This window comes from Lonchura striata, chromosome 14 (assembly GCF_050655825.1).
Source record: "Lonchura striata isolate lonStrDom1 chromosome 14, ASM5065582v1, whole genome shotgun sequence".
NCBI lineage: Eukaryota > Metazoa > Chordata > Aves > Passeriformes > Estrildidae > Lonchura > Lonchura striata.
In genome coordinates, this window is record NC_140716.1 from 9,180,062 (window position 1) to 9,198,361 (window position 18,300).

The 18,300-nt window shown below is 43.4% G+C and overlaps 2 protein-coding genes across 5 annotated transcripts in view; one reads left to right on the forward strand and one right to left on the reverse strand.

Annotated features, from left to right (window-relative positions):
• The window catches only part of MYH11 (myosin heavy chain 11), a 54,789-nt gene extending 53,255 nt beyond the window's left edge, over positions 1 to 1,534 (forward strand). For all 3 annotated transcript variants that reach the window (XM_021539823.3, XM_021539821.3, XM_021539822.3), the window contains one exon: positions 844 to 1,534. Coding sequence is in view for 2 of the 3 variants with exons in the window: in XM_021539821.3 (XP_021395496.1) it covers positions 844 to 982 (139 nt within the window). In the remaining variant the exon portion in view is untranslated. The remainder of the gene's footprint in view (positions 1 to 843) is intronic.
• Positions 1,535 to 2,708: 1,174 nt separating this feature from the next.
• NDE1 (nudE neurodevelopment protein 1) lies at positions 2,709 to 17,018 on the reverse strand. Of its 2 annotated transcripts, none has more exons than XM_021539670.4 (9): positions 16,688 to 17,018; positions 12,497 to 12,624; positions 11,794 to 11,947; positions 8,578 to 8,726; positions 8,102 to 8,238; positions 6,897 to 7,073; positions 6,353 to 6,444; positions 5,230 to 5,366; positions 2,709 to 4,128 (listed from the first exon to the last, which is right to left on the reverse strand). In XM_021539670.4, the coding sequence occupies exons 2-9, from the start codon at positions 12,580 to 12,582 to the stop codon at positions 4,035 to 4,037; spliced, it is 1,026 nt and encodes a 341-aa protein (XP_021395345.3). In that variant the 5' UTR covers positions 12,583 to 12,624; positions 16,688 to 17,018; the 3' UTR covers positions 2,709 to 4,034. The 2 variants fall into 2 exon arrangements, with proteins under 2 accessions (XP_021395345.3, XP_021395346.3); XM_021539671.4 differs by having other exon boundaries at positions 16,628 to 16,974.
• Between the last annotated feature and the right edge of the window lie 1,282 nt (positions 17,019 to 18,300).

Genomic DNA, 18,300 nt, shown 5'->3' on the forward strand with positions numbered 1-18,300 from the left:
TAGCAATGGAGGCCATGGGACAAACCCATCATCTGTCTCACTTGCTCACACCTCCCCAAAAATTAACCTTGAGGACCAAAGTGTCCCTGCCTTGGGATGTGCCTATGAAATATATGGGGATGGGAGGGAGATGGGAGAGGAAAAGGGGGGAAAGTGGGAAAAGCATTTCCTCTAGGACACTTGCACTGCTAAGCACCATTCCCGGGGTTACAACAGTTCCAAAGCAATGACTGTTTCCTCCCTCTGCTGGGAAGGAGATTGGAGTTACTGAGAACCTGGGTGTCACACCTGTCACAGCACCTGTGGTGCTCTGGCCAGGGCAGCCTGTGCACTGTGGGCTCAGAAATGTTTGCTGCCATCCACAGCACTGCCCCAGGCCCTGCAGGAACTGCTGGGCAGGAACTCTCTACAAATTGCTCTGTCTGCTTGCTCCTCCAGAGGAACAGGAGGGACACTCCTCTGCTGTGGTGTATGAGCAGTCCCTTTCTCCACTCCTTTCAAGCACCTTCAGTTGCAGTTCCCATAAAGGAAAACAATGAAATGAGGGCAAGAATGGGGGTGATTTGGGACTGATGAGACTGTTTAGAGGAGAATAAGGACACAAGCACAAGAACAGGAAACCCATCCCATTTCCAAGCAATTTGGAATCTCAGCCTAATCACAAATTACTATTATAAGTTACAGAACAGAAAGTGGAATTAGAGGCCCACAGTTCTTAGCTTTTCTGCATTTAGAACCATCAGTCCCAGAGGTCCTGTTACAAAACTCTACTTATTTGTGAGGATTCCAAATTACCTAGCACCTGACTTTCTTTTTTCTGTTTTTTTCCCCCTCTTACTGCAGGAGGGGAAATGAGCCAACATCTTTTGCCCCACCCCGTAGATCTGGAGGCAGAAGAGTAATTGAGAATTCAACAGATGGAGGTGATGACGAAATGGATGCAAGAGATGGAGATTTCAATGGAACAAAAGCCAGTGAATAAACACGCTTCAAAAATTGCACTGCAGCAAGGGAAGGGAGGGAGGACGATATTTAGCACTGTATAAGTCTGCTCTTAGTGTCAAGGTCACATACACCCACTCCTCTGACAGATAAAAGCACAACTGCCTTGTCTCCAATGTATAGATTGACACTTAAAGTACTCCAAAACTTTTCCTACCATGAAGCGTATTTGAAAAGGTGGGGATTTTTAACAGAGTAATTAACTTTGAGAATCTTGCAGAAAGTGAGTTCTAGTAGCTCAAATGATTAAAATCCCAGTAAACTATAGTCTACAGAGGATTTGTGAGATTGTTGCAGGGGAAAAAAAGGCATTGGTCAGTTAATCTTTTCTTAAAACTTTCCTTTTGTTTTGAGTATTCAATTAATATAGGGATTTCTCCTGGTTACTACACCCCTGATGCACAATTCACAAGGTGGAAGTGCCTTTTAAATCACTTACTGAGAAATACCATTTGTTCAAATTAAGTCAACTGTTACAGTTTTATATGCACCATGGATGTGCTTACACACTAATAAAAGGCTATAAAAATGATTCCACTATTCCTGTGTACAGGTGTCCCTTGAAGGAAAGGGGGGATGCAGCAGAGCTTCTCTAAAACCTAAATACTTCTTACAAAAGTTCATCTGTAATCATTAGAACAAAACCCTGGTTTTCTTCAAAGTAATGCTTTTGAAAAAATACAAAAAAGTTTGTACACCATGTTGGAAGTAAGACAGCATAACCACAGAGAACAGGTTTGATTCCCTCAGGGACACACAGTGCTGAGCTGCCCTGGGATGCATCCAAGGGCTGGCAGGTACAGGACCTGCAGAGACTTGCAGCACTCAGGTGCAGGAGCTGGAAAGCAGTGGGGGCCCTACCTGTCTGTCTGTGGGCAATGAACCCGGCCTTTGATGTTTGTTGTGTGCAGAAATATTTCCAACCAAGCCTCTAGAGCAGGCTGAAACCATTAGGAACAGCAGCCCAAACAGAATGCAGGGATCCAAGCCAAGCTATTCTGCACTAAGGGATCAGCATGCAGTTACTTTTTATTTTTGGAGCACTCCAGCAAGACCACAAGCTACTCTTGGGAGCTACCACTTGCTCCTGGTAGTGCAAGTGTGAACCCTTGCAGCTCAAGCACTTTCAGAGAGCAGCAGCTCTGTGGTCACATATCGGGGCAGTAAGGAGCCATGCACAGCAAAGCAGGATGTGAAATCACTCTAAATCAATTGAAGAGAGCTTACTTGGTGCCTTTGATTGAACAGCAAGTGAACCTTAAGCAGTGTGACTACAGGGAGAGCAAATCATGCACAAGTATCCACCTTGACAGGTAAAGCAATCATCTAAATCTCTTCTAAAGCAGAGATCATGGACTGGGGATTCAGACTTGGCACCATTCAGCCAGCAGAACCAGAGCCCAGAGAATTCTCTCTGCTCATGAAAGAGTAAAGGAAGAATCTATTTAGAGCAATTAGGATGACAAGCTGAGCAGAGAGGGATTAGGGGTTACTGGATAAGATTTGATCAGGCACAGAGCTGTAAAGATGCTCCAGAGCTGGCTGTAAACACAGTTTGTGAGCCTTCATGTGTGAGAACAAGAAGACAAGCAAGTCAGACTTCATATTAAATGGTTTTAAGCACCAATGCTTGGAGCAGAACCAGCAAATTGAACATGTATAAACCACGGTAATAACTTGCCAAAAAATTCAAAATGCATCAACAATTCACATTCAAAATAAGCTTTATTCTGCTCCCCAGTTAAACCAACTTTGTAGGTAGACTGAGAAATATAAATGATCTGTGGTTTACATATTTTAGAGAAATAGGTACCTTAGTGGCTGTTTGCACAGAATTTCCTTAAAAAAAAACAACACAAAAAAAAACCCCACCCAAAAACATCAAACCCATTTATGCATTCTTTTGTCAAAAAAGCTCTCCCCATCCCCTGTCACAAAACAAACAAACAAACAACAAAAAAAAAACACCATAAAAATTGTTTAGTCATAATTCATTTTGCAAGTACAGGCTTCCATAAAATACATTAACACTGGGAATGAATCTACTCCATTTAAAAAACAAATACAATAATATTCTATATGGGGAAATATTATTTTAAAAAAAACATTCTTTACTCATATAGACTTCTCTAGCATAAAGGGCTTTTCAGGTTAAAAAAGCATTTCTAAATTAGTAACAGCTGATATATTCATATAGAAAAATAAAAATATTAAAAAATCACTAGCACCCAAGGCACCTTAGTGAAGGGAGGTTTGTAAAGCAGTAAAACCCACCTATCAAGATGTTAGAACTAGAAACTTGATCAGGTTTGCCCTCCTACAACCACCAGGCTTTTATAAGCCACTATGGGGTTAAAAAAAAAAAACCAAACAACCAAAACAACAACAACCAAAAAAAAAAAAAAAAAAAAAGGAAAAAGGAAAAAAGTCTACATTCTATTAGCTCTGGGATCTCCTGAGCACTCTCAGCACTAGACATGTCCCACCTTTAACCATGACCTGTTCTGAATGAGAAATCATTGCTTACAAAAACATCTTGCCACTACAGAGGCAGATTATTGTGCAGCAACATTCTGATCAGCAAACATCTCATGAGGAGCTGAGCGGCTCCCCTGCAGAAATACACCTTTCTCTTTCATCTGGGTGACTGCAGCACACAACACCCATGGTAGAAAGCAGAATTCCAGCCAGAACTGGTGGTGTATTAACACCAAAAGCCAAAGCCTGAGGAGCTGCATAGTGAATATTGCTGTCTTGTAGGCAGGGGGACTACGACTTTGGTAGTGTCAAAAGAAGTGACCTTCCAAGAGCTGTTTACAGTAGCAGATGCAGGAAGCAATTCCCAGTCCTGCACTGCTGTTGCTTTGTCACACCTTGTCACCCACAGAACTTGCCCAGAGGCCCCACCTGAAGCCACTGCCAATTGTTCAGTTCACCTACCCTGACACTGCTGTCTGCTTGCTCATTGATATTCTCTTTAAACCTAAAGTTTGAAATACACATTTCTCCTTTCCCAAAGGCAGCCAAGCTTTTCACAGCAGCATCTTGACAACACTTTGTGAGGGATGGCTCACGGGTCCTGGGACGTGTGAAGGCCTTGTTCCAAACTCCAGGCGTTTCACCAACCTGCAAATGCAAGGCTGAAGTCAGGGCATTTCTCACTCAGTGTAACCATGCTCAGGATAAATGCTCACTCCCAGATCAAACCACCCAGCTGAGATGAGAGAACAGCACTCTGAGCACTGCAGGAACCCATTCATTAACTGGGCTGAGTTTTCACTGTAACACAGGGCTCCATTTCCCTCTGAGTAATGAACACTATCTTTTACAGCTGTTGGAATTTCACTTTAGCATTGCAGCAGTAGACAGATAATCAGCTCATGCATATGTAAATGTATGAGAAAGCCCTGAGGCTTTCTTGCAGGAGCTTTCATAAGGTTTCTCTCCAGGTTAGAAGAGCAAGTACAATGTGGAACATTCCTTCTAAACACCACTGGGCACTGGTACCAGGACAAACCAGCACAAGGGTCTGTCTAAATAATTAAGTCTGAAACGAAGTGTACTATAGGCACTTAACTTACACAGAACCTAAAGAAGTGCAGTCCAGGATTGGCAGAGTTTAAGCAGACGCTGAATGGAAATTTGTGATAACCTCAATGATTTTTCTTCATTTGATTAAAAAAAGACAACTGGTTCATACATTCAGAGAAATGTGTACATTAAGTAAGGTAACTTCCTGTCAGCTGCTACTTAAAAACACATCTTAGCAACTCAGCATTCTCAGTGGATCCACTATTCACCATTTTTCCAGTTCTCCCATAAGTAAGAATCTTAACTATGATAAGGGAAGTCTCCCTACATGCCATAACATTCCTGAGACATCACCTGTACAAGAACATAAAGCATAAAACAAATTGAACCTATAAACAAGAACTGTTATACTTTCTCCCAATTAAACACTGATTTACAATAAAACACTTCTTGGACTTGCTTCAGATTTGAGGTATTCAAAACTTGATTGCAGCTAGTCTTCGAATTTCAGCAGCTAATGACTCCAAATTTTAAACTGACCTGAAACATTCACATCATAATCCTAAATAACTGAATTTCACACACTTTGAAAACAAATCTGTCTCTACCACCAAAAAGACTTATATGCTAAATATCAGTCCCTAAGTTCCAACACCAACAGCTGTCACTGAGACACCAGCAGAGCCCAGCACTCACCCTGTATCACACAGAGGCTGATGAGGACTCAGGCGTGTTTCCAGGACATCTCTGTTCATGTACATGGACACTGCAGGTCTGTTTGGAGACTGGTCATACACAAAGTTTCGGCAAGAGGCAAGCTTGGACTCCAAAGCCTGAAGTAAACAGACAAGGCAAGGATCAGACTGACTGTTCTCTTTCAGAAGATGGCATCAGGGCACACCAAAATGGCACTCAAGTGTGTGGGTTTGGGGTATTTTTCTTTCTTTAAGAGTGAGCTGTCCAGTAGAGGAACCTGCTAGTGCCACACGAGTTCTGAATTTGTGAAGAGATGAAGATAAGCATGTCTCTAAAGATGAATCTCTGTTTCTCTAGGGAGCTGATGCTCTTCACCAGCAGGAACACAAAATCTTCACTTTCCTCAGAGAGATCTTTTCATCTTTCTTACAGGCATAAATTTTTAGATTACTAAACATTCACATGAGCTATCAGCTTCCCTAGACATGTATTTAGATGGTACACCAGAGAGAATGAGCCACAGATATGTTATTCTTCATCACATGCTCCCATTCTAGATCATTCCACCTTTATTCAGTTGCTTTCTGGCTGCATCAGTTCTGCAGCTCAGCCCACCAAAGCCTCATAGAAATGTTTGTAACAACACAGCACCAAGGCATAAGGAATGTTACACAAGTCATGGGGTAACTTCCCAGCATCAGCACTACCTTAAATATCAAACTACAGCTTAGCAGGACATTGGGTCTTGCTCAAAATACCACTGGACTCTTAAGGCAAAGTTCAACAGAAGCCTTTTGAACAACAGATACCAGCCTCCTAAGTTCTCTGCCTTTCATGGGAACAGATCCCTTCTGAATTTACTCATGCTGACTTATTTTTATGCACATGCACTTCCAGAAATTCATAGAGGGAGATCTTATCCCCACTAGAAAAACAATCAAGATCCATTTTTATTTGGGGGTTGGTCAGAAAAAAAAGTTTGAAGTCCAGACCAACCTGAAGGCCACACTTAGCTAACCTGAGGGCAAGAGACTGGTTTGAGTCTCCTCTGAGCAGCAGTGCTGGCTGCAGTTCCCAAGAGCTCCAGCTTTCCAAAAGCTTTGCCTGGCAGGTAATCACTCACCCCCACTTTTCGCAGCAAGTCTCCCACAATATTAAGTGCAGATATTCTTGCAGCTGGTGTGAGAGGGGTTGCACCATAACTGTCCTCAAGACCTGCAGGGCAGGTTAAAGAAGGATATGTTACCCATGGAAAGGAAAGAAAAAAAAAACAACAACAAAACAACCATAAAATTGACCCTACTGTCTTAGAGAAGATGATTCAAGGAACAGGATTAAAGATCACACAGGTTTTTAAAAAGGTTTTAAAACCTTTCCCCTAAATTAGACCAACATCTCTGGGACAGTTGTAAACTAATAAAAAGTCCCAACCACTCATCTTATGCCTCATTACCAGACAGTTCAAGTCAATTGGAAATGAATAGACTATGAATAAACCCCAAAAAAACACAGTCTTTGAATATGGAGACCATGGTGATTTGATTTGGGTGACACTACACTACACACTAGATTCTGTGGCTAAAGAAGGAATGAAAAGAAGGGAGAAAACTACAGCAAAACCAAGAGCATCAAGTGGTATTTGTGAGCTGTCAGTCCCTGCCAGTCACCTCTCCTAAACGTCCCAGGGGTGGGAATGCTGATGGGTGTCCGGCGCATTGCAGGTGTTGAGGGCACAGATAAGGAGGCCTGAACTGCAGTGTCTGTTCTTTCTGCTTCCAGGGGAGCTCTCATTGGTGTTTTGGGTTTCTCCTGTTTCTGCTGCACTGCAAGCTCTTGTCGTAGATCTATGAAGGAAGCAACACAAAGCAAGTGCTGGAGTACGCAGCCACCAAGTAGGAACCAAAAAGGGTAATCTTTTGTCAAAAGATTTTTCTCCTCAGAGGTGAGGTAAAGTCACTTATCCTTGTAAAAGATTACTCCAGGCATATCTTCAAAATCCAGATAACTAAAGGTCTTTCTAGTTTTGTGGCTCAAAATGTTTTAGTAGGGCTAGTCCAGTTGCTATTACCTGGCTTTAATTTTCAAACCCTTTCAGGAAGCTTCCCTTCAGACAGGGAATTAACTCCTTGCCAAATGTTACAGGCTGGTAAGCAAAGGCACATCAAGTCTGAGGCTTGGCAACTTGGCACACCTTGGCTACCTTCTGGTCCCTGCAAGGTTGACATCCTACCTGTTGTACCCTTTTCTACCCTGGTTTCCACATGAAGGAAACTTGATCTGAGGCCAGGTGGAAGCCACACCATTAGCTCAAGGGATAGAGCACTTCTGTCCCACAGCCTGGCTGTAGTTTATGGATGCCACTCAGGGGCACAGAATCCAAGATCTGAACACAGCTGTTTATCCAGCTCCAGGGTCTCTCTCTTCTCACCCAGCCTTGTCAACAGATAGCAAAAAGCCAGAGCATTCCAAGGCAACCAAAAGTCAGCCACAGCCCTCCTGTTTTACTTCCCCATTAGTGCTTCATTGGCTCCATTTCCCACAGCCCAGGAAACAATGAGGTTAGTGTGTATTAAAGCTGACCTTCATGGGAAGCCACACCAGCACAGGCACCAGCTGGACTGGCTGAACTCCCTGAAGCTCTGATTAGGAGAAGGCTGGAACAGACTTTTGTTTCTGTGAGAACTCTGGAAAAATGTCAAGAGTTCAAGGAGGGGACAGAACATTCTTAAGTTTCCTTACTTGCTTCCACATTTCAGATACCCAGTTTTAAAGAAACAAAGTTAAAAGCCCAGGTCTAAGGCATATGGAGAGGACCAAGCAGCTACAAGGCAGCAGGAGAGAAAGGAAAAGATACAAATAACTTCTGTCTAACCTCTAGCTTCATCTTTCAGGCGCTGCACAGACTCCAGAAGGTTTTCTTTCTCATCCAGCTCACTCTCCAGAAAAGCATTTCTTTCAATAGCCTGGTTTAAACGTTGTTCAAAATCCTCCAGGGACATTATAGTGGCTCTGAAAAGGAGTGCACTAGGTGTCACCACCAGATCCTTCAAGCACATGGAGAATTCTCTCTCACAAGAAAATGAACACTTGCATTTTTGTTTGGTTTGCTTTGTTTTATTAACATTTTTTTTTAGCTTGAAATATATGAAAGAATGCAGTCAGGGAAGTGGGAGAGGTAAAAAAAAATTAACACATCACCCATCTGCAACCAATCTCTTCAACACAATCATCAGACAAGTGATAGTTCAGAATGGCAATGCTAACAAACAGTGCCACAAACAGCTCAGTGCCACCATTCTTGCAGGACAGAATAGAGGTGAAAAAAAAAAAACACAAAAAGCAGATCACCTTTTTGCTCTTTCCAAATCATCATTTTCTTGCTCGAGTTCTCTAATGTATTTCTGAAGCTGCTCTTTAATAGCTCGTGTCTGTGCCAAGTCATCTTCCAGCGCAGAGATCTGCCTGTATCCTTCTGAATGTTGCATTTCAATCTTTTCCTACTCAAAAGCAAATCAAACAGCATATCAGGTACTTCGCAACACATGCTCTCTTTTTTCAGCATTGTCTGAGCCCCTTGAAAGGCACAGAGAGACACTCTGAAGATTTTTGAGAAACATCATTTTACATATGGTAAAACACCAACAAATTCAATTGCTCACACATTTCTGGGCTGCCAGCAGACGAGAGTTCTTCCTGTCACTCCTTATCAAACAAAAGTGCTGGGGAACAGTTCCCAACACTCACAGCACAGGGCCATTCCTTGCCTCTCCCAGACAGCCTGACTCAGCACAGTTTCTTAGCAATACACAAAGCACACAAGAGAAGACACTTATTTTCAACCCTAATATGAAGTCAGGCAATATTTAGGAACCAAAGTAAGAATAAAAAAAAAATTTCAAGTGTGACCCTGTTACATGCTGCTGTGGAGTCAGCAAGATTCTGCTCTGCCCATGTGGCTTTATTAGCCCAAAGCAGGTTCAGAATTCCAGAACATTTCAGGTACAGGTACACTTTTTTTGGGTACCCTCTAAACCAAACCCTGTCTCTCTCTACACCACATATACAAAGGTACATTTAAAACAGGCATAGGCAGGGAGGAAGACTCAGCTTCCACATCAGGTCTCTCTCTCCTGCACTGCCACTAAATGTGGAGTAAGTTCCACAGTATGTGACATGGGAAAGCTTTCCCATGTGACGGGGAAAGCTCCAGAACACACTATTACAATGCTTTCTACTCAACTACCTTGCCGTCGGACCACTTCAACATGCCAGATGTTTTTTGGAAACTTCAAGATTGCTGTGTAAGCAACATTCCTGAAGTACTCTCCAGACAGAATTAAAGTACAAAACACTTGAAGTCACTGGAAACAAATCCATGCACTGGAATTTGAAAACCATGGCAAGTAGTTTAGTGTGGATGATAATGTGAAGACAGCTATTTTAGCACATGAAATGCATAGACAAGGAGGTGGTAAAGAGATATCCATCCTGAACTATTATTGACTGCAGTGTGGTGACACTGCTGTAATTCCAAACCTCTGAAACACAGTTAAGAGCCTCTAAGCTCCAAGAGGCATATTACTTTCAATTAGTTTCTCAGGACTCTCTAAACTAACCCTCCAAAGCACCATTCCCATCAGTTTTTAGGCCATGTGAGCTCTGATTTCTGAGGGGGAGCAGGCACACACACTGGGCTGGTCAGCTCAGAGCCACAAGCTGTGTGGGCCTGGCAAAGTTCACTGGTGCTGACCTAGATGCAGATCCCAACCCTTGATGGGCTCAGTTAACACTGCTGCTCAATAGCTTCACGAGATTAATGCTTTGCTCTTGAATTGATTCAGATAAAAGACCAGAACTGCAAGGTCTGAGTCTTTGTTTTTAGCCAATTGTAATAATCTATCAGCTGATCTGGCCCTCAATGGTGGCTCTGTTCCTTCACTGCAGGCTGTTACTGCAGTTTGCAAGCTGCATGAATAGCCAATTGTTGAATGGTTTATTTCAAGCAGAATATATTTTAAGAAAGTTATCTACTGTGAAGAATCATTTCAGATTTTCTAAAATATGGCTACCCTCCACTTTTTGAGGTTCTGTATTGCTTCCTGCTATTTTCCTTCCTCACTGTTTTGCCTGGTTCACTGGCCTTTCCTCTCATCCCAGCTACTCTAGAGAAAGAAAATCGTCTACACATTCCTCAGTTAAATGAACTATGGGTTTTATTTTTAAAACTTTTGTCTTCTCTCCAAGACCATCAGCTTCCATGAGTTTATGTGGCTACCTAGAACAGCAGATCAATACCCTATACAACATGCACAACACCTAATATTTCTAAGGTCCTACAACAAGAACAAGGATTAAAGCAACATAAATACAATGAAACAAGTCTTGAAGGTCTTGCTATCAAAAAGCAGGAAGTGGAGGAAAAGGCTAAGCTAGTGCTAGGACATGTGCCTGGAACAGAAGAGCATTTCCTTAAGACAGTAATTTGGACAACCATTTAAACAAAAGGCATTGCAAGTCTGGATTCATCCAGTGATTAATCACTTATACAAATACCTTCACTCCCATTAGCTCATTATTGCATCCAGCTGAAGTGCAATTACATTAATCTCTGCTTCCACAGAGATTGAGCTAGCCCTATAAAACACAGTGTAGTATTTCTTGGGTGACTAGAACTCATCTGTAAACAAAAGGCCTAAATTAAAACTTTAAAAAGTCACACCAGTTTCAGTGACCATTTTTCCCAAATTTAAGAGAACTTACCAGTATTTCCTGAACCTGTCAATCAGCACAACACCATCTTATCACTCTTCATACTCTAGATAGCTTCATTGTTTCTTAAGCCACAATATTAAGAAGCCTCATCTCAATCAGTTCATATCCTTTATGCTTTATAGTACTGGAAGTTAATGCCTTTCTGCTGGTTCTTATTTTCACTAACTAAGAATGCTAACTAAGTGCAGAAAGAAAAACTCATTTTTCCCTAAGGACAGAGAGATTCAATAACAAAACCAGGACTGAAACTGTTTTATGACTCTCAATTCTATGTGTTACTCACCAGCTGCTGCTTCCCCAGCTTATCTGCAATGTCAGATAATAAATACATAACTATGTAAAAAGGGTTTTAAACTGAGTTTCCTTACATAATGCAAAAACACAGCTGCAGTGTTTGTACTTTGATTGTTCTGCTATATTATCTGTGACTGCATGAGGCAGACAGCAAGAAAACTATGAACAAAAGCACTAAATAGATGGAAGAAGGAACCGAACAGCAGCTCTCTTGTGTTCACACTCAGCCTCCACTCCACTGTGGACAATTTTCTCCCATCTGAAATCTATCCTGACACACAGCCACAACCTGTGAACAGGCCTCCAGGAACACCACCAAGGAACACAGAATCCTCAGAGCAGACAGCAGGTTGGCATTACTTTACTTTTCAAGACTTTCCCTTCGGCAGTTTTCTGGCCAATTTCTCTGTAATGCTGAGGCCACACCATGGGGCAGAGTCTGCAAACACCTGCCCTGCTCAGCCCTGCCCTGAGGATGTGCACACCAGCAGCTCCCACCTTCACCGACTCCAGCTCCATCCGCAGGCGGTTGTTCTCTGACAGGAGGTCTCTGTTCCTGGACTCTGTTTGCTGCAGCTGAGTCTCCAGCTCAGCTTCATACTCTCGGCTCCCCTCTTGGAATTCACGCAATTCCTCCTGTGTATTCGCAGCACTAGAGAGAAATTCCAGCAACACAACTCATCACAATGAACAATGGAAAAAAATATCTCATACACTCAAGGTAAAAACAAAACTGCTCTTGAATACAGGCTATATGCCCTTCTCCAATATATGTATTCAATAGGAAGTGAGAAACATATGCAAATGTCTCCCTGCCATGCATGGGAAGTCACCCCATAGCAAACTGGTAAAGAAATAAAAAAAGTCCAAATAATCAGAAAAACCCCAGAGTCCGTCTTCACACTGTAGATGTTGAGGATATGTGCCGTCTCTTTATTTTGGCAATTGTCCACTCCCTTGCACATTTATTCCATTATTCAATTCTATTATTTACTTGGAAATATAAAGAAAGCTGTTATTGATTAACAACAAAAAGTTAGGAACAGAGAGAAAGATGATGGGAAATGTTTTATATTCTTGAACAATTCTGCTGAAACAATCCTCCAACAAGCTAAACAAGCAGCAATGAGAGAGCTGTGTCTTTGCATGAAGTGTTATGCACCTTATCCAACCACTTGGAGGAATGAAGCCACTGCCTTACCACTGCTTGTATTTCATAGCCAGCTCCTTCCAGTATCTGGTTTCCTCTTCCACTGAGCTGAAGTGATGTACTTCTGAGTCTTCCATAATGAGTCCTCAAAGTCTAAAACTCTTGTTTCATTTTCCCCCCTGAAAAATTACAGGGTCAAGCATAAGAACTCAGGCAGTGAGCAGCCTCATCCTCCTTGCTGCAGAGCAGAACATCCCTCCTCCCACACAGTCACTGCCCACCCGGAGACCAAACTAAAGGCCAGCCTTGAGAGGACTCTGTCAGACTGACCGTAAATGTGAAAGAATTCCTGCTAAGTCACTCTCCCCAGTTCTCCCAGCGCTGCTGCAGGCTTACACCCCATTCCCTGCAAGCGAGCACCTTTGGCACCTCTGAATACACAAACCCCAAACCTGAGCTGCAGCTGTGCCAGTGCGCAGAGAACACAAGGGAAGGAAGATGCAGGCACAACTTCAGCTCCAAACACACTGTAATTCAACAACCCCAAAGACACTTATCATTAAATTAAAGAGAAACTTCAAAGAGACAGAGATTAGGTGCTCAAGATACTTATTTCTTGAGTTAACATTTAAAGGAACACATAAGATTTTTATGGACTTAACTGCTGCACAGGTGAAAATTTCTTCCTAGGTCAACAAAACAAAGCTACCCAACTTTAAACCTGAACTATCAAAATCCATGTATAGCCACAAGATACCTGGATACCTCGGAGAGCCATGGGAGAAGGGAGGGTAAAAGCTACCCAGAGGTTTTAGCAGGATACCATGGGCTGGGTTAGGTATGCAGTTAAGATTGCAGCAATCCAGACAATCCAGCTGTCCCCATGCCAGCCCAAACCCGGTCACAGGACACAGTCCCAAATGGGAATGACACATGAAAGAGCCACAGGGGAATCAAGTCCCTTAAGCTGGTCACGCCCACTTGAGGACTTAAGTATCTAAACACCGCAATTAAATAAAATAATGCCCTGTGATGTGCATGACACTCTCTGTTAAACGGGTCAGCAACAAATATCATGTCATACTAGTTAGTCTTGACAATGCAAAAACATCAAACCTAGTGTTGTGCATAATCTGCCCATGTCCAGCCCTGGGTGAGGCAAAGATTCCACTCAGATATTATCAATTTAACCAAATTGATACCAAATAAGATCAAGAACAGCAAATACAGGTGGAATTGAACAATTCATAACAGTGACGTGAAAAAAAAAAAAAAAAGAAAACCTCATCACGGAAATCGAATGACTGAAGAAACACAGTTCTACCAAATTTCAATTTCAGTTCTGCTAAGCAAAACATTTCCTAGAGGTAATTCTGAGGGAACAAAGAAGAAGGAATGGCTGAAGCCTTCAAAGATCACTTAGATGTCAGCCCTGTCTTCTACTCTTATTTATGATACTCATAAAATGCTGGAGTAAGACTCTCTGAGCAGATGTCTTAGGTAAAGAAAATGTGCATACACTGCACATCTATTGAACTCTATGGAAGAAAATATCTTTAACCTGTGTCAAGACTTTGCTTTCCAAAAAATTATCTGGTATAAATAAGATTGAGTAACAGCCACCTACTTAGTAACTGTACCGAGACAAACCCAAGTAGTTCTTACCTCTACTACGGACAAAAGTACTCGAAGCAGTCTGGCAGTCTAAAAGCCCAATTCTTACATACCCAAGCAATGCCACAAAGCCCAACTCCTCTTCACAGCCCAAGTAATTATCAGATTATTGAGCAAGGAGTAAGCAGCATCACAGCTGAGTGGGGCTGTGCCTGCATACCTCAGTGCACAGTATCAGCTACACACTCACAGAAATTACATGTTATTTAAAAGGGGAGTTGGCAGCCGAGGAGAAAAGTTACTAAGCCTTAGTTTTTATAACTGAGTTTGACACAATGTGTTCATTAGCCAAGGCCACATGTGTTCCTTCAAACAAATAAAAGGACTGTGTAATGTATTGACACACTTCCAGCATAAGGTTTCAAGGCTGAAGAATGCACTGGACAAAAAAAGAGGAAAAGGAGTGTGAGTAAAAAGTGATTTCCCAAATAGTGCTCTTGCCCATTAAAAAGAAAATCATGACCAAGCATAATTAACATTCTTGACCTAGGATAGTTTATGTCACATCTCCTCTGTTACTTTTAAGTGAACTGAAAGTGCCTTTGATGTTAATAAGCATGTCCTTCTGCTCAAGGCACTGTGTACACACATACTGATCCTTGCAGCACACTTGTATAGAAAAAAAAAAAAACAAAAAGGTTTTTTTTCTGACACAAGCATTATAATAAATCAAATATCTGTGTTTGGACAGTCAACAAAAATAATTCAGGGAAGATAAACTGCAAGACATCTTGCTCTGAAAAGCTTTCAAACAACCCTTTGGAACCAAAAGACAGCTTCAATCAACTTCAAAATCTTTAATATGCTCAGATCTGGCTTTTGTGTTTTTATATTACACTTTGGAAGAACTAAAAGACTATAGTAATTAGAATTTTTTGAGATTGTAGAGGTGCACAGAGAAGAACTTTCTTTAACTGACCCATACAATCCATAAGGCTTTCAGAGAACCCTGTGAATATTCACAGCAGCACAAAGGGGCTGCACCCTTCAGTGCCAGGGATGTCTTTGTGAACATGAGATTATAGTATGAGCCCAGTGAGGATGTCATCCATTAAGGGCTCACTCTCATTCATGGCCACCATTACTAAATAGTATTTATAATTTAAAATGAATTGTTCAACTGCAAATACATGGAAGGACAGTGGACCTGTACTTATTCCAGAGATGTGGCAACTGTCCTGTGCCAAAGGCATGTTTTTTGCTGTAACATTCAAGGAAGACCTGTTACTTTCCTTCCCTCCAACACATCTTAGCTCAGATTTTCAAACTAACCAAAGACAAAAAAATACAAACTTAAACTTTAAAGAAAAATTCCAAGTTTGAGACAAAGTATAAAAGCTTTTTTAAACTTTTTTTCTGACATTTGTCTAAGAAGAGTGCAAATAAAAACCACGTAAGTCTTGTTAAACTCCCTGTAGAAAAGGCAGGGCTGTGACTGGTTTTCCCCTGCTGCCTTCTACCTTTGATTTTTAACAACTTAAAGACAACATGCAAAATGCCAAAAGAGAAATTAATCAGGAACTCCTCATTGTCTGGGCTCACTACAAAAGCAGGGAGAGCAAAGGGGGGGTAAAGGAGATTTTAGAAATTTATTTTTAAACACTGGAAAAGGTGGGGAAAACGAGGAGGGAAAGCCAGAGTCTGTAGCAGGCACACGCTGGCTGCACCTTGCTTGTTTCAGCGCACACGAAGCCGGGAGGGAGAGCTGGGCAGGCAGCACAAGCGCTGCTCACAGGCATCGCAAACTCCACAGCATGCAGGAAGGAAGCGATCATGGGTGGGGACTGGAATTTTGCAATAAAACACGGCAGCATGAGTGTTGCGGAAAACAATTTCATACCAGTGAGAGCAGAATTGCGAAATTCCACAGGAAAAAAAGCAAGTATCAAGAAAAACAACACACAAAATTATCGAAGGAACTTCAGTTTGGGAATCAGTTTGAATTCACCCGAACTCATGAGGGCCCCAACCTAGATTGTTTCAGTCCTAGAACAAAGGACTCAAAACGACCCTGATACTGAACTTTTTTCTTCACAAAAGAACATGCCCGGTGAACAGTGTTGACCTACCTTTGTAGCAATGTCCAAGTCAAAGAAATTCACATTGTAATAAAAAAGTGAAACAGTACCAGAAACACTACTGACTTATCCATGACAGAGATTAGAAAGTTCCTATTAGACATTATTTTCCTAAATGTAAACCAAAATAAACCAGCTCTTTGCTCCTGAAAAGCAGCTTTCCCATCCTATGAAATTCAGATTTGCTTAAAATATTCCCCTTGAAAGGGTCGTCCTGTAACACATGGGCCTGTTTTCTTTTGTTTAAGCCATACAAAAGAAAATCACCACAAAACAGAAAGAAAAGGGAGAGGTCACGGGAGCAGCAGGATTACTACAGAATCCCACAGCCAGCACTGAAAAGAGCCATCGGCTTCTCCGGGGCTTCTCTACCAAAAGGCTGAATTCAGCAAAACCCTCCTCCTCCCCGTAACCAGCCCAGCTCCCATACTTCCAACCTCCCAGCGCCTCCTGAGGGAACTCCGCACTGTTCTGCGCTGAAGGGCCTGACCTTGGTGGTTGCAGCGGCTGCGAGCCCGGAGTCAGCGAGGCAGCGCGCCGCGCTCCATCCCCTGCGGGGCGCGAAGCCGGGCGGGGGCCCGCTCCGCTCCCCGCCCCACCGGCCCCGCACGAGCAACTCCAGAAGCAGGTTCAGGTCCGCGCGGGGCGGCTGCCGGGCAGGGTCCCGTGTCCTAGTCCCGTGTCCCCGCTCCGGTGCCGGTGTGCCGGTGTGCCGGTGTCCCGGTGTGCCGGTGCCCCGGTGCCCCGGTGTCCCGGGCCGTGCCGGGCTCTCACCGCGCTCCCGCCGCGTCCGCACGGCCGCTCCTGGCCCGGCCGGCGCCGCCGCCCCATTGGCTGCCGGTCACGTGCGGCGGGGCGCTCGGCCAATCAGCGGCGCCGAAACGCACTTCGGAAACTTTGGTGACTTTCAAAAGCCGCCGGGGGCGGCGGCTGCGGCCGGTTCCGGGCTCGTTCCTGTTCCCGTTCCCAGTTATAGTCCTATTCCCGTTCCCGGCCCTCGTCAGCCTTGCAAAACCATCTCCCCCCTCCCCCCAAATCCATTTTCAACGACCTACAGTCACACGCACAAGGCTCCGCATCTTCGGAGGTGCTAAGCGTGTAAACCAGCACGCGCTGTAATTTTAAAGGCGTGGTTGACCTTAAAATTATCTAAAAGAGGAAAAGCTTTACATTATTTTTTTTTTTTCTGAATTCAAAAGACCTCTGCTGCCAAAGCAAGCAGCGAGAGAGCGCCGGTGTCTATTTTTAACGCCAGCCCAACATCTTTAGACCAAAGTGCCCTTTTCCCCAGCAAGGACAGGTTTCTGTGTCGCAGTCTATGAAATATTAGACAATTCCACTCATCCCCATCCCAGCATGATGTCACCATTGCAGAAAAGGAGCGGCCTCCGCAGGGCTCCCGTGAATTCCCCGCCGCGCCCCGCAGGCAGGATCCATCCATGGGAAGGGGCCCGAGCCCTGCAGAGACTTCCCCAGGCTGCCCCGGGTGTGCTCCTACCGACCGTGCACACAGGCTCGCTGATTAGTGCTGCCTGGCGATGGTTTCCGGAGCCAAAACAAAAACACAAATTATCACACGTGTATCACTGCGGCCGCGGAGGCAGGGCCGTGTGTCACCGGGTGTCACCGGGTGTCACCGAGTGCCACCTCACCCCCATCAGCGCCGCTGATGGCACCCACGAGCAGCAGCCCGGCCCCAGCTTTGTTTCCCTCCGCTGTAACACCGGGCCTGGAGCACGGTCTGGTCTGAAGAGACTCGCCTAAACTGGAAATCTGCCTCCCCCAAAGGCTGTGTAAGGCTGGGACTGTAACCAAGCGTGGATGCTTTTCCATAAATATTGCACTACAAGGAATCTGTCCATAACTCAGATAACTTTAACAGAAAAGGGTGACAAAACCTATTCTACTTTCTTGTCAGGCATTCAGCAAAATAACTATATTTTTAGGTCAGATGTTCAGCAGAAGTAAATGGAGACGAACTATCATAAAACTATGAAGAGAAAACTACATAAGGCATTTTAAAAATTGGGTTAATAGCATTTGCAGTTCTGTCATTACCCAAGAATGTTTCTATTATCAGATAAGTTGCAGAAAATAAACCAC